The sequence below is a fragment of the Temnothorax nylanderi genome, unplaced genomic scaffold (genome assembly GCF_030848795.1).
Source record: "Temnothorax nylanderi isolate EJ_2023f unplaced genomic scaffold, tnyl_v1.0 TNYL_tig0649_pilon, whole genome shotgun sequence".
Classification (NCBI taxonomy): domain Eukaryota; kingdom Metazoa; phylum Arthropoda; class Insecta; order Hymenoptera; family Formicidae; genus Temnothorax; species Temnothorax nylanderi.
The window spans coordinates 25,104-40,817 of record NW_027249711.1 but is presented as its reverse complement, the minus strand read 5'-3'; the positions used below and the strand labels follow the sequence as shown (position 1 = coordinate 40,817).

The window sequence follows — 15,714 nt, the reverse complement described above, 5'->3', positions numbered from 1 at the left end:
TTTACTTTCACATCCGAAATATCATTTTAAAAATCTTAAATTTGTAATAGACACTCTCTTAGAGAACGACTACCCGTTGACATTCATTTTTAACACAATTAGTACTAGAATTAAATCTTTGTTAAACAAATGCACTCGTAAACAGAATGAATCTCCATCCACGAACGATGAGAGAAAACGCACATGGTTTACAGTACCATATGTTTCTAATATATCCGAAAAATTTAAAAGAGTTGTTACAAATGTTAATGTTGACTTGTCGTTCTTTAGTATGAATAAACTTAAGAAGTTTATTAAAGTGCAGAAGGATATTCTCCCTATCCAATCAAATAAAAACGTGGTGTATAAAATTTCATGTAAAAATTGCGACGCGTCATATGTTGGTCAGACGATGAGGCAATTAAAAACGAGAATTTCGGAACATCGTAACCACATTCATAGAAATACAACAACCCAGTCTGTCATTACGGAACATAGAATTAATTTCGATCACGAATTTGATTGGGAGAATGTTGAAATCCTAGATAGGGAACAATTTTTAGGAAAACGACTAGTTTCAGAGATGTCACATATTAAGCTACAAAAGAATAGTCTCAACTTGCAAACGGATACAGAGTTTATGCACCATGCATACGTTTCTATTCTAAATAAATTGTAAACCATGTCCATAAACATCTTGTCTTTCGTCGTATCACCTGTCATTGTTTATACATAGAATATTTAGTTTTATTTCTTACTTGCTTGACCTACACGTTTATAATTTTCATTGTTTATACATAGAATATTTATTAGTTTTACTTCTTACTTGTTTGACCTACACGTTTATAATTTCGACTTAAGACATTTTTCCTGTTAATACCGTTTTGTGCGTGGTGCCGTCGGGATCTCAGAATCCCGGAGTACAATTTATACTTTTTTGTGATGTTCATACCACATTTATATACCCGCTTCGCTCGGCTTGTTCTGATGCATTCGTTCTCCAGACTACTTGGTGAGTTACCAAAGATTTTTTAATAAATACTTGGTGTAACATGGAAACTATTTTTACAGATATGGATCTTGTAGTCTTTTTCAATTTCGTTTCTTGAAATCTCCAAACAGGAAACTTACCATGTTGGAACGGAGAACTTTGTAATATTCTAAATTTATTCGTCATTTAATATCGCTGAAGATGGCTCGAATTGTGAGCCGAAACGTTCGATTGTAATATATTGGAATAAATCAGTGATTCTGATCATCTACGCACCGTTAACTGCGTTTGACTCTCATAGCCATCCTTTTATCGACTTTAAACTTTAGTCTTTCTTCTTTTTTATTAACTTTTCTCCTATATGCCTTTTATTTTTATTAAAAGCATCGAATTTTATTAACTATTTTAAATAACAAATAAAATTTTGCTTTATGTCGAATGTTTTATTTTAGGCTGAAAGACATGTCAATAATAAAGATGTATGGCACGCAGACGAATCATTGGACAGTAACACTGATAATAATTTATCATTAGATTTGAGTACTACTGATACATCTAAAAATAAAGAAGCAGATTGTAGTAGTATTGACGAGTTAACATCAGTTTCAAGTACTCATAGTGATACGTCTGAAAATAAAGAACCAGATCGCAGTACTGATGACAGACGTACCGATCAAACTCCTGATACTTCCTTTGATGAAAGTCCTGATTATGTCGACGTAAGAGACTCAGAAAGAGACGAAGAAAGTTAATCGATTAATTTCCTTTAAGGACGTTCTCCGGTCCTTATACTAGAGAAAATCGATTTTCTTAGGATTTTCTTGAAACTGTGAATATACGTTAATTTAGGTGTGCTTTATGCGTGGTATAAATTTCATTACCTCTTCCGGTATAAAAAATAAAGATACTGAGCCTCAAAGTTTCAAAAAAAAAAATTTTAATTTAATTTTTTTTTAGTTTTGGCATTTTTTCCTTATAGAACTCGACGAGAGGAGCAACTTTGGTCCTCTTGGCCAACCTCGTATCTCTTACCGTTTGGCCTGGAAAACCTTTTCATTAGTAAAAGTTAAAACTTTGAGGCTCAGTATCTTTATTTTTTATACCGGAAGAGGTACTGAAATTTATACCACGCATAAAGCACACCTAAATTAACGTATATTCACAGTTTCAAGAAAATCCTAAGAAAATCGATTTTCTCTAGTATAAGGACCGGAGAACGTCCTTAAGAATAATGTAACGCTATCAAATCGCAAATGATAATTGCTATTGATTTCTTTCGTAGTTTTTTTCAACCACTTTCTCGGAATATATCTCTCTGAAAATATATCATATTAACATAATATCCATTACCATAAATATGAAAATAACCTCGCATAAAATAACATAAAATATGTTTGCTTATAAATCTATTTTTGTGATAGGGTATTCTTAATCTGTTGCAAAAAGAACGTATAAATGTTAATAGTACATATTGTTTATTGCCCTAATAGCATTATTTTCTATTGTATTTTTTTATGTAAATAATCAAACTTTTTACGAATTATTCAGCTTTTATACGCAATTGTATACGATTGTATATGCAAGATTCATTTTTTAATTTTTTTAAACTAATTTCAGAAAAATTGAATGTAATGTGAGCAACTAAAATTTGAACAAAGCGTACATAAAAATGAGGAATATAAAATATGTATGTCTAATTTAATCATATACGTAATTTTTATCATATAATAATAATTTTTTCACATAATAGGAAACTGTTAGGGAAGTAAATGCAGAGAGAGAAATTCACGATCAGACAGAGTATATCCATTTTAATGAAGAAGTGAATGACGAAACGTCTGATTCGGACAACTATTCTAGTGATAAGGAAGAAGATAGTGTAGATGTTATTGTGATAAGAACTGATGTACAAAATGAAACAGTTAACGAACCGTATGATGTTAATAAGGTAAATAGCATAGTTAGTCCCATTTTTCTTTTGTGTACCATCAGTCATTGTCTAAAGTTGGAGCCATTAATGTAAAAAATGTGCTAGTGTTCTATGAAATCATTTTAAATTTAATTGCTTAAGCACTTACCTCACCAATTTCTTATATGGACTACAATATAATTATGTGTGTGTGTACGTTAGATAATTTTAAAATTTTATATACTTCGAAAACAAATAAATTTAATACATGTCTGTTAATTGGCCGCACTATATGGTATTATATTGGTTTCGTATTAGAATTTCAGAGATATATAGTTTATTTATTTTATTTTATTTATTTTATTTTCTGCTACAGAGAACTCCATTATACGAAGGCAGCGATATATCGAAGGAAGAGAGTGAGTTGCTGATCTTAAGCTTCTTGGCACGATACAATTTACCTGACATTGCCCATAACGAACTTTTTGAGTTAGTTAATTGTCATCTACCGGCTAATGCGCACTGGCACCTTTCTAAACTTCAATTTGTTTCGTGCTCTGCCGAGGGCACCTCGAAACTCTCTTCGTAACGAGAATTACCCCGATCCGGCTCGAAGGACCAGAATGTTTCGTGCTTTGCCGAGGTGCCCTCGGGACACGAATAAATGCCGGGACCACCCTGACCAGGGCGCGGGGCAAGAGCCGAGGAGTTAGCGAAGAGTGGGTTTAGATAACGCACGCCCGTTTTTTTTTATTGACAAGCACAATTTATTTTACAGTCTTACACACAGTTCTCGCACTCTCGCGCACCCGAGCGGGCTGAGCCTTCGCGGAAATGTCGGGCGGAAATCTTGAGTCGCTCGGTCTTTCTGCGTGGCTCGCGAAACGGAGATCTTGAAGAGCGATGAATGACCGCCCCCGCGATCGGAGATCTTGCACGCGACCGACGGATATCTTGCTCGCGCGGCAGATGAGCGACCGCGAACACGGAGACATGCGAGAGGCTCAGGCTCACTTTGGTTACTCGGGGACGCGATAGCGGGCACGAATTTTAAATTAACCCTTAAAGGACCCCCTGGGTCAAAATGACCCAGTAAAAAAATTGTGTCGCATTATCTACCATTGAAACGCTGAAATCGGGATCTGTCGCGCCACCTCTTGGTAGTTTTAACCTCTCTCTAGATGGCGGTACAGTCGCTGTAAGTCAGCAGGCGTCCGGCTGTGTCTGGCTGCCGTCCGCGTCAAACGTTCCAAAAATCACGGGTAATTTTGACCCAGTGTGTAGTTTACGCATTTTGGGGGTGATTTTTTGTGATTTTTTATAAGTCTTTTTGAGCTTCTTTCGAACAATTAAAGTGTAAGTAAACGTTTATATATGCTCTGAAATTTTTTTAATCAGTTGTTTATCAATAATAACACTGAATTATACATAGATGTTGTACAATCTACGCCCTCGGACCATTTGCCAGGAGCTAATTCTCGATGACGAACTCGTGAACCCTATTGGTGGTGAACCATCCGATGATGATCATGTATCAGAGCAATCCCAAAGCAGTGATTACGAGCCATCGAGTGGCGATGAGGAACAAGATGCTGTAGAGGCTGAGGTCGAGAGCGACTTGGAGAACGCTTCATTGCAATCGCGTCTGTTGAAGTTGAGGAGCAGAGCGCGTGGAAGACCACTTTCTATCCATCGAGGGAAAAATGGCTATATTTGGACCACGAAGACTCCGACCAGATCCTCAGATCGCTTTGAACGCGAAGAAGTTGCTGCGGGCCCTATAGATGCGGCAGCCAACCTCGAAACTATCGAGCAGTTTTGGGAGATTCTTTTCGATGAGTAAATTATATCGATTATAGTCCAGCACACAAACGACAAAATACAGGATCACCGCGCACTTTTGATATCTCAAGGTCAAGAGCTCCAAACTTATCATCACTACACAGATGCCTCTGAAATCAAAGCTCTCATTGAAATTTTTTACTACTGTGCGCTCTGGAAATGTACACATATGGATGACAAAATGCTTTGGAGCAAAAAAAACGGAGTGTCTTTCTTTCGATGCGTCATGTCACGGAATAGATTTACTCTGTTATGTACATGTTTGCGCTTCGATAACAAGAATGAAAGGGATCTCTCTGATAAATTTGCTCCTATCCGTCAAATTTGGGAGATTTTTATCGGAAACTGCACCAAGTATTATAGACCGAGTAAACAGTGTACGGTCGATGAGCAGCTCCTTAGTTTTCGAGGACGCTGCTCCTTCCGTATGTATATAAAATCGAAACCTGACAAGTATGGCCTCAAGATCGTAACTCTAAATGATGCTCAGACGTCGTACCTTATCTACGGCCTTCCGTACACCGGAAAAGATAAAAATCATGATCCCAGAGAATCGATTCCGGACAGATCTTTCCGAGAAGTTACTGTGCCCATCCATGGATCCAATCGCACGGTTACGTGCGAATACTAGAAGGAACCAGTGCTTCCTGTATTTTTGAGGCATTGATCCTTTTATAGCAAACAACGAATAGTATAGCAGAAAGTTTTTCCACTCTGAAGCTTTTCACATATGTCTATCGTTTATTGAACGAGGTGTTCGTGTTATATCCCAGGGAGGTTTTATACTCAATAGTATTTTGTCAACGGTGTTGCTGTTACGACCTAAATACCATGGTTTATCCGACCATTTTGAATCGAACCAACTATCTGTAAACGTTTTCACAACGCCTAGTGGTACACTGTGCATACAATCGGGCACACATGACAACAATACATTAAATACGGATAGCATCATAAGTATAGATGATCCTTTTACACCTCTTATAACGGTATTTGTACGAACAGCTTTTTCGCAATCTAGCTCATGTTGACGAATTGTTCTCTTTGTAATCTCAATTCCGCAATATACTCGTAGATACCCACGGCCAATTAAGATTCTTTCACCTTTATTGAGACAAAATGAACAACCAAATTCTCCGTTATACTGTTTCATATTCTGTAGCAATGGTCTAGCCACAGAATCTACAGAAGCGAGAATCGTATGTACCTTGACTGCTATAGGTTCCGCAGTTTGTGGAGCAACACAAATAATTCCAACTTCATGCAGTTCAGTCAATTCGTCTACAAATGGCTTTAAAAACACTTTCATAATAGGTTTATTGTTTCCACATCACAGCCCGGTTAACATCATATACTGACGTCTCAGATGATACGGCAATTCATTTATAGCCATCTGAATTGGCCAAAGTGAAATTTTGGAGGATATAAATATTTTCACTCCGTCAGTATTCCACTGCAATGTAATGTCATTCTTCGATATTACTTTTTCTTTAAGTAATCTTTTATATGCTCTTCCATTAATCACATCGGATTCATCACATTCTTTCCTAAGAGACTGATATACACGCCCGTTATTTATCAATTGAGAAATTTGATTCTTCAATGGAAGATGAAGGAAGTAATTTCGAGCTTCTTTTAGCTTAGCTTCGTTAGCAATATATCCGCATTACTCACAATTTTTATTATGTGCTGCACCAAAGTCGATAATAGTGTTTTTGCATTGCGGACAGTAATAGTACATTTTGACATCTTCAGATCGGAACTTCTTTAACAATTGTGTTTAGGATTAAGGTAAAGTCGTTACGGTGGGGCGCTGTCGCGACAGCAAACGCCCCTGGCGCGAGCACAAACAACCCTCGGGCCTGACCCGAATTCACCCGAGATCACCCGGTTGTCGCGCCTACTGTTCCGACATGCAAATGTAAAACGCGCACGCGTTTCCTAATTCGCGTATACCGCGCAACGCGTCACATCGCGGATCAATGTGATTCGTCTCCTTACATCGTGGATCGATATGATCCGTCCTTCGTGAGGCAACGACCCCCTCCTATCGGGACGAGGGATGATCCACATCGATCCGGGCTCTCTTCTGTTTCTGCCTCGCTAAGGAGAAAGTCGAGCCGGCCGTTCGTGGCAATTATATTATCGGGAGTACCGAAAGTAATTGCGCGAAGGCCGTATAGCTTCATCGCGAGCCGCACCCGCTCGATTGGTCGCCGCGTGAAACATCTCAGATAGCTCTTCCGTTCACGTGAACGGAGAGTGCGCCGGTTTTTGTCGCGCGCGTACCCGGTCCTCAGTTTCGGCTGTCGGGTGTGTAAATGCCGGGACTTATCGGTACGCGGCTCAGACTCCGGCATTCTCGACGACCGCATTAATTTTAAAATCGCTAATGGCATACGCACCAAAACGTTTGCCGCTCGAGCAAACAGCTCATCTTGAGGATCTCCCATGGGCTGATCACGACCCCATGAGCGCAGATCCCATAAGCATCATTATAGGCGCTGAATTGTACAGCTCTCTCATTACAGATGGAATTCGAAAGGGGGCGGTAGGACAGCCTATCGCTCAAAATTCGGTGTTGGGATGGGTAATATCGGGGCCCATTGCTTTTTCTCACGTGGCATCTCACGCCACATCGGTTGAATCGTCGCACGATCAACCATAGTTCACGGTGAATGCTCACCATTGTCTCAATTCCCTGTCGCTCGAACAGGAGCTCAGGCGGTTTTGGGAAATCGAAGAGATTCCGCGAAAGACGAATCTTACTCCCGAGGACGCAAAATGCGAAGAGCCTTTTCGCCTCACTCACTCGCGCTGTCCTGACGGACGGTATATGGTTCGCCTTCCATTTAAGGAAGGCCCTCCGATCGAAATTGGGCATTCTCGGGCTATCGCCGAGAAATATCTCAAAGGGTTAATTCGGAGATTCGATGCTCATCCGGAACAAAAGGAAGAGTACTCCGAATGTCTTCGCGAATACGAAGCTCTCGGGCACATGCGGGAAGTGCCAGCTTCAAGCTCAGATGATACGCAATGCGTTTTCATTCCGCATCATCCGGTAATTCGGGAAGGTGGTTCCACTACACATCTGCGTGTAGTTTTCAACGCGTCATGTCCTACGTCTAACGGATCATCATTGAATGATCATCTTCTATCGGGTCCTAAGCTTCAACCTGATCTGGCAGTCGTCATTCTACAGTGGCGTCAATTTCGATTTGTGTATACGGCCGATGCAACAAAAATGTACCGGCAAATTCTAGTCGATCCGCGTGACGTGACATATCAGAGGATTCTTTGGCAGAAGAATCCATCCGAACCGCCTCTTGAATTCATATTGCTCACCGTAACGTACGGTACCGCGGCTGCTCCGTTCTTGGCGCTTCGCGTTCTCGAGCAATTGGTCATTGACGAAGGAAAGGCTTTCCCGTTAGCCGTCATAATCCTTCTCAAGAAAAAATATATCGATGAAGTTCTCTTTGGCCATGACAAACGCGATCGTCTCCGTCAAGCTCGCAATCAACTCATAGCACTCTTACAAAAGGGCGGCTTTGAACTCCGTAAATGGGCGAGCAACGACTCGGAGCTCTTGTCGGACATCGATCCGGCAAATCACGGTCTCGCATGCAATAAAATTCTGCAAGCTGACGAAAATTTAAAGATACTCGGAATTAGCTGGAATCCCGCGCGAGATGTATTCCAGTTTCAAGTCGCTATCGAGGGTCAAGTTCCGAAATCGAAACGAACAATTCTCTCCATGATCGCGAAGTTATTTGACCCGCTCGGATGGGTCACTCCCGTGACAATTACCGCGAAAGTTTTTATGCAGCGCTTGTGGCGTCTCAAACTCGATTGGGACGAAGAGCTCCCTCCTGACGTACTTCACGATTGGCAAACGATTTACACTCAGATGCCCGCGCTCAATGAGGTACAGCTACCGCGTTGGACAGGTCAGGAGTCGGACTCCGTTCGTTGTGAGTTGCACGGCTTCGCCGATGCATCTACCGTTGCATATGCCGCCGTCATATATCTTCGCGTAATTTCAAAGTCGGGCGAAGTAACAATCTCGCTTCTCGCGGGAAAGTCAAAAGTCGCTCCGATCAAAACGCTGAGCATCTCCCGGTTGGAGCTCTCCGCCGCGTTATTATTAGCTGACTTAATGGAATTTGTTCAAGAATCGATCGCGATTGAAGTATCTGCGCGTTATTGCTGGAGCGACTCAGAAATCGTCCTCGCATGGTTGAGACAACATCCGTCTCATTGGAAAACTTTCGTCGCGAATCGCGTGTCGAAAATTCAGACGCTTCTACCGAACGTGACATGGCGTCACGTAGCTACCGAGGACAATCCCGCAGATTGTGCATCTCGCGGATTACTCGGCCACGAATTAGTGAACCATCCGTTATGGTGGCAAGGACCACCATGGCTTAAGTTCTCTCCGGACAAATGGCCAGATGGCTTTATCTCGAATCTCGCGGAAACTCCGCTCGAAGAAAGAGTCGCCAATGTGCACGTAGCGAATCCTCCCGCACCGTGGGATCTCGCAGCGAAATATTCAGATTGGTCTAGACTCATTTGCGTCACAGCGTACATCATGAAATTCGTTTCTCGCTGTCGTCGCGTGGATAAGTCGTCGGCGCTCACGTCTCAGGAACTCGCCTTGTTGGCCCAAGTAATCGCGCTCGCACATTCTGGCTAAAGACGATTCAATCCGAATTATTTCCCGACGAACTTACCACGTTGACAAATCAAAAACAATCAAGCGCTAAAAGTCCCCTTTTGTCGTTAAATCCATTTGTGGATAACGAAGGACTGCTTAGAGTCGGAGGACGCTTAAAAAACGCTCCGATCTCATTCAATTCCAAGCATCCAGTATTACTCGCGTCGCATCCGCTCGTGACTCTAATCATTCGGCAAGCTCATTCGAGAGCGCTTCACGCTGGCACGCAGCTCACGCTCGCCACGTTACGACAAGATTTTTGGATCTTACGTGCTCGGAGCACGGTCCAATCTATCATACACAAGTGCGTGGTGTGCACGCGTGAAAATGTGGTCGTGCCTCAACAGCTCATGGGAGATCTTCCTACCCTGCGAGTATCTCCGCCATCTCGCAGTTTCTTACATTGCGGTCTCGATTACGCGGGACCCGTACAAGTTCAAGCTTCCGGTGGCCGCGGAATTAGTTCCAGAAAGGCGTATATCGCGATATTCGTATGTCTCGCGACCCGCGCGATCCATTTAGAGTTAGTCGGCAATTATTCCACGCCCGCGTTTTTAGATGCCTTTTCTCGATTCTGCGCTCGTCGAGGATTGCCGGAATCAATGTACTCCGATAACGGGACAACGTTTGTCGGAGCCGATAAAGAGTTATCGCAAGCATATCACGCCGCAGTTACCGATCCGAATTTTCTCAACGCTACCGCGTCCGATAATGTCAAGTGGCATTTTATTATCCCCCCGTCCGCGCCACATTTCGGTGGTTTCTTTGTTGTGAGAGGCAGGGGTCCGGAGCGTGAAACACCATCTTCGTCGGGTACTCAAAGATCATACGCTCACGTTTGAAGAGCTAACGACTTTGCTGTGTAGGATTGAAGCGTGTCTCAATTCGCGTCCCCTCGCACCGTTGAAAGATACGCTCGATGACTACGAGGTCTTAACGCCCGGACATTTTTTAATCGGATCTGCGATCACTGTCAATCCGGAGCCTTCGTTGTTAGATTTACAAGAAAATCGGCTGTCGAGGTGGCAGCGCGTTCGCCATTTGACCGAGCGTTTCTGGAAATTGTGGCAAACAGATTATGTAAACACGCTGCAACAACGTATTAAATGGAAAAAACTGAAAACGCCCGTGACAGTTGGGCAGCTCGTTTTATTGCGGAACGCCACATTACCTCCTTGTAAATGGGAGCTCGGTCGAATCACTCACAAGGAGACTTACGGAAGTGTAACTCACCGATTTTAATGAAACTTGGCATACTTGTAGAACATCGAAAAATAATCGACACGTATTTTTTTATTTCGGCAATGGTGCGAGTTTAAGGATAGAACGTTAGGGGTGGTCTCCAAGCATAGACAGAAAACAATCATTTAATTTAGAAGAAAAAATACTTCTAGGGAGGTTGTGACCGAACGGCACGAGTTAAGCCCGATTCCGGCGGATAATATTCCTATCGAACGGTCGCCACTCGGTTTCACCTTCGACTACCGAGAAGGTATGTTAGTATCAACGCCCCGATTCTTCGCAAGACGCTAATATTATTTCTTTCTTTCAGATCGATGTCCCTGATGGATCACCGTTGCTGCTACCCGTCTCCAGATCCTCGCTTATTCGCATACTGGATAATGGTAAGTATCGCTAATAACTTAGCCGCTAACCCCCTTCCTCTATTTCAGATTGGCATCCAGGATGGATCGACGTTGCTGCTACCCGTCTCCGGATCCTCGCATTACCGCATACCGGATGAAGGTAAGTCTCGATAATTATTTTAATTATGTACTAATACTTTTCTTCTGTTGCAGGTTCCTGCCCAGGATGGATCGTCGCTGCTGCTGAACTTCCCCGGATCCTCGCTTTATATCGCATACCGGATTGCCGCTGGACAACGATGGATCATCGCCAAAGGACAAGGTAAGTAGAAGGTAAGTATAGTTAATTTTATAATTAATCTTGAGACTTTGTTTCAGAAATAATTATTCTTTAATTGTAGATCATCATTTCAACTCTACAGGCCGTTTCACAATTATCATAAGGTGCTTCACAACGATGGTATTGCGCCTCGGTGTGGATTGCGCTTTTTCGATCAAAGTTGCACAATTGATTAATTCGCGTATCTCGGCTTATTAGTTTCGTCGATACAATGCCTTTTATTAACAAGTAAGATAATTAATTGTAAGATAATTAATTTCGCCAGAGTGCTCGATGCCCCTTGGCAATCACTCCAAGATCACGTGACACATACGTGATTATCACTCTATCATACAATGTCCGTGCGCACCATTAACGCTGGAGTATTCGGTTGTTTTATACAATAATTAACACCGTCCGCACAATACTTTGTATCCGCGTAACCCAATGTTCGCGGTTGTTATATACTCTATATGCACTTCCGTTAGTTAACAATGTATCCGAATTTCAACTCGACGTATTCGGCTAACACTCGATTGTAGTTGGCAACTCGGTGCCCCTCGCTATTGTTAAACGAGTTATTTTACGCGATAGTACGCGGGAGTTCCCGGTTGTTAAGTATAACACGTATGCTGTGAGTATAGAGCGTGATACGTCTTTTCGCTACGGCTATACCCGAGAGACTGCCTCGAGCAATGGCTCTCGCTTCGCCTCCCCACTATGCCGAGTCGTTCCCACTCCCGAACTTTCTCTTTTCGCCTATTGTATTCGGCACGTACGCCCGGCGCGATCACGCGAAAACAACATGACTATCACGCGCCCGCCGAATGCCCTATTGCGCACTTCGCCTTCGCGATCGTTCCAGAAGGTTCCCGTGGAATTTTCCACGCGCAGCGCAGTGCGAGAACCTTCCGTCTTCGATCCCGATGCACCAGGTTTTTACCTTTTGGAATTCTTTAGTGTCGTTGACGCCGACCCGTGCGCACCTCCTTGGGGATGCCCTCGATGACGATTCCGGGTGATTTTCCTGTAGACGATGTCCGGGTGATCTTTTGGTCGTCGGCCGTTGACGCCGACCCCTCGGCTGCCCTGCTGGGATGCTTACAATGCCTCTCCTGGCCTTCGTTCCTGGGGAAGATGCTTTTCCCGGGAACTTGGTCTGGCCATGACGCCGACCCCCTGGGAGGGTGTACCAGGTCCTCGAAAGAGGGATAAGGACCTTTGTTCCTGGAGGAAATGTTTTTCCCGGGAAATTGGTCTGCTGATGACGCCGACCCCCTGGGAGGGTGTCCCAGGTCCTTGGGAGGTGGCTGAGCACCTTTGTTCCTGGGGAAGATGAATTTCCCGGGAACTTGGTCTGACGATGACGCCGACCCAGTGGACGTGTATACCAGGTCCGGGGAATGCTCCTCCGGGCCCCTGATTCTGGAGATTGTCGCGGTTCATCGAGTACGCACCACAATATTCACACCGACCCATGTGCGCGAAACTAAAACTTCTTTCGTCATGAACCACCGAAATAAACGTTTTTACGGTCGGCGGAGTGTCGAAATCATAATTTAATCTATTCTTTTGACCACGCGGGCGAAGCGCTCTGTGGCCTAGTCTTATCGTCTAAACGGGCCTGATGGGCCTTACGCATAACTTATATTTAGCGAACTTATATGGAAAATAATCTCTTTATTGGCACGAAGCTACGCAACGTTAGGACGGACAATTAGATCCCAAAACTAGAAAATCAAAATAATAACCTTAAGAATACAATATATCGCGCGCGCGCCCTACTGCCCCGGAATCATCCATCGGCCTCGCATGGCCTTAGCCGTGGGGTTTCCACGTCTCGTCTCCGTCATCACTCTCCCCGGATGGGCTCTCGAAGTCGTCGGAAGGCTGCTCCTCCGGGCCTATCGGGAAGTCGTAGCCCACGACCGCGGCTATCTCGTCGATGAGTGGCGGTGGCGTGGGATTTAGGATCGGCACATCCAGTGCCGACATCATCAGCACTGGTGGCAGTGCTGGGAGGGCCGTCTCCCTGCTGACGGCGATCGCGTCCGAACTTTCCGCCTGCTCCTCCGGCGGGGCTACCGTCTGGTTCGCCTGAATGACGCGAACGTGGGGCAACGACAAGCGGCGTAACACCACTCGGGGGGACCGGCTGGCAATCCGGCGCGGCGACCGCGAAGAGCACGGTCTCAAGGTTTTAGTACAGCTGATTCAGAATCTGACGTCAAAATTACAAAATTTAAAATGGCGGATCCAATATGGCGATTAAAATTACAAAAATTCTTCTGGTTTGAAATGCTCTGCAGTTAGCCAATAAAAATTATAGTTTTCAGGGTTTACTGCGAGAAGGTTGCAGACCGATTTTAAACCCCTTTCTGTACTTATTTTAACGGGATGCTTGATTAAAGTGAGTCCCCTCGCCTCTCACTATTCGGGGTGCTTGATTAAAGTGAGTCCCCTCACCTCTCACTATTCGGGGTGCTTGATTAAAGTGAGTCCTCTCGCCTCTCACTATTCGGGGTGCTTATTTATAGTGAGTCCCCTCGCCTCTCACTATTTCAGAAATTTATATATCCTCAATTTTTATAATTATTAATTTATTGAGAATAATTTTTACAGTAATGATATTCCGTAAAAAAGTGTGTGATGCATAAAAATTTCTTACACCACGCACACCTTATTACGGCAATAACTGTGCACAAATCGCAAAATGCTGCACAATCTTGGAAACAAAATTTTACGGGATTTTCAAACTCAGGTGGTTTTTCTTCCAAATAACCGCTTTTGTACCACGCATAACTAATAAGATTTGAAAATCTGGGAGAAGAAAACTGATTATGAATCAGTGATTGGATCTTAATTATATTATTACGGAGATGTAAATTTATGTTATAGTTGTAGAGAATGACAATGTCAGAAAAATGTCTCAAGAAGTTTTTCCACGGCCTAAAGAAGAACACATCAAGAGGCTGAATCCTACCAGTTGTTCCTGCAGGAATGGTTTCTATTTTGAGGTACTCTCTTGTTCTTAAAATAGGTTCAAAAGTTGATGAATTTTGACCACTCCACGAATTTAATAACAAAATGGACTTTTCATTAGACGCTGGGAGAAAAACTTCTTAAAACCATGATCTCACAAGACTTGATGTTAATTTTCCCGAATTGGATGCTTTCACAAGGACATTTTCAGATTTAAAGAGATTGTTTTGGACTATAGGGCCAAATGTTCCATTCTTTTCCTGCAAAACAATTAACAAAGGTGATAACAAAACACCATTTGCAGAAATTAAAGGCTGTATGGTGTAGCTATGAGTCATAGAATTTATTGACTGTGCCAAACTTTCTACTGTTTGTGTCCCTTTAAACGCTAGAGTACGTCCCGTGTGCATTTCCAAATTAAACCCTGATTGATCAGAGTTAAAAATATTTTCTTTTTCAACTAACAAAATTTGTTGCTTCACATTCTCTACAAATTCATTGGCACTGGCTTCCAAAACTGATTTTTATTAGCTATAGATTTCTGCGTTACGAATTTGTTAATTTTCCTGGAAACAATGCCATGTCTATGTTTGAATTCGTTCACCCACTTTACAGAAGCTGTAAATAAATTTGATGACAAAGAAACTTCATCTCGTGCTTGCAGAGCCCACTTACGAATGTCTAGATCGTGTACTGTTACAAACTTTTCTACAGATTTTTTAAATTGATCTAAAACAATTTCAGAAATTTTTTTTAGCTTTTCCAGTCGATTTCCGCCACGTGCGATCTGTTCTTCCCACCTATATAATTGGCACTTTGAAGTCAATCGTTTAAACCTTATTTTAACTGTTTCAAATTTTAATTTACGTTTTTTCCCCGATTTCCAATACTCAACAGCCTTTCGCTTATATTCTTCATCAATTTCTTTGTCTTCACATTCGTGTAATTGGAAATTTGAGTTTGTTTCTATTTCAAATGTATTGTCATCGCTGTCTTCAATCGCACATGGTTCTGATTGTACAATCAAATGATCTTCTTCAAATTGTAAAGTATCATGAGTTTCTATAAATAAGGAATTGTCAATTGAATCCTTAATCAAAAGGAATCCCACCGTCGAGTCTCGCCCCACCATCAAGTCCGATCGCCGAACGCTCCGGCGCTCGGCGATCGGACTCGATGTTTGACGAGCGCGCAGCGGTTCTGGTGGGGCGAGCCTCGCGAGATCCTTTAGGTTTCTGCTACATAGCCGTGGCTGTGGAGGGGATAGGATCGCGTCACGTAACGCACACACGAGCGCGCAGCGGTTCTCGGCTCGTGCTTGGCCTCCGTGCCCGAACGTCCGGGCCCTAGTCATTAGATATAAATCTTCCCGCTTCTTATCCTTGT

At 43.0% G+C, this 15,714-nt stretch overlaps 1 protein-coding gene and 2 pseudogenes across 1 annotated transcript; 1 reads left to right on the top strand and 2 right to left on the bottom strand.

Annotated features, from left to right (window-relative positions):
• Positions 1 to 5,196: 5,196 nt before the first annotated feature.
• On the bottom strand, positions 5,197 to 6,470 carry LOC139784605 (uncharacterized; annotated as a pseudogene).
• Positions 6,471 to 7,113: 643 nt separating this feature from the next.
• Positions 7,114 to 11,673, top strand: LOC139784604 (uncharacterized). Its single transcript, XM_071723789.1, has 7 exons — positions 7,114 to 7,311; positions 7,390 to 9,308; positions 10,994 to 11,066; positions 11,115 to 11,187; positions 11,241 to 11,349; positions 11,429 to 11,487; positions 11,633 to 11,673. Exons 1-7 carry the CDS (start codon positions 7,114 to 7,116, stop codon positions 11,671 to 11,673), a joined length of 2,472 nt encoding a protein of 823 aa, XP_071579890.1.
• Positions 11,674 to 13,946: 2,273 nt separating this feature from the next.
• Positions 13,947 to 15,460, bottom strand: LOC139784603 (uncharacterized; annotated as a pseudogene).
• Between the last annotated feature and the right edge of the window lie 254 nt (positions 15,461 to 15,714).

Bases quoted from the DNA above. Each gene is read 5' to 3' on its own strand.
- LOC139784604 (XM_071723789.1), top strand. From the start codon at position 7,114: ATGGCATACGCACCAAAACGTTTGCCGCTCGAGCAAACAGCTCATCTT. The intron at 7,312-7,389 runs GTAATATCGGGG...GATCAACCATAG, and splicing joins AAAATTCGGTGTTGGGATGG to TTCACGGTGAATGCTCACCA. The intron at 11,350-11,428 runs GTAAGTAGAAGG...CTTTAATTGTAG, and splicing joins GATCATCGCCAAAGGACAAG to ATCATCATTTCAACTCTACA.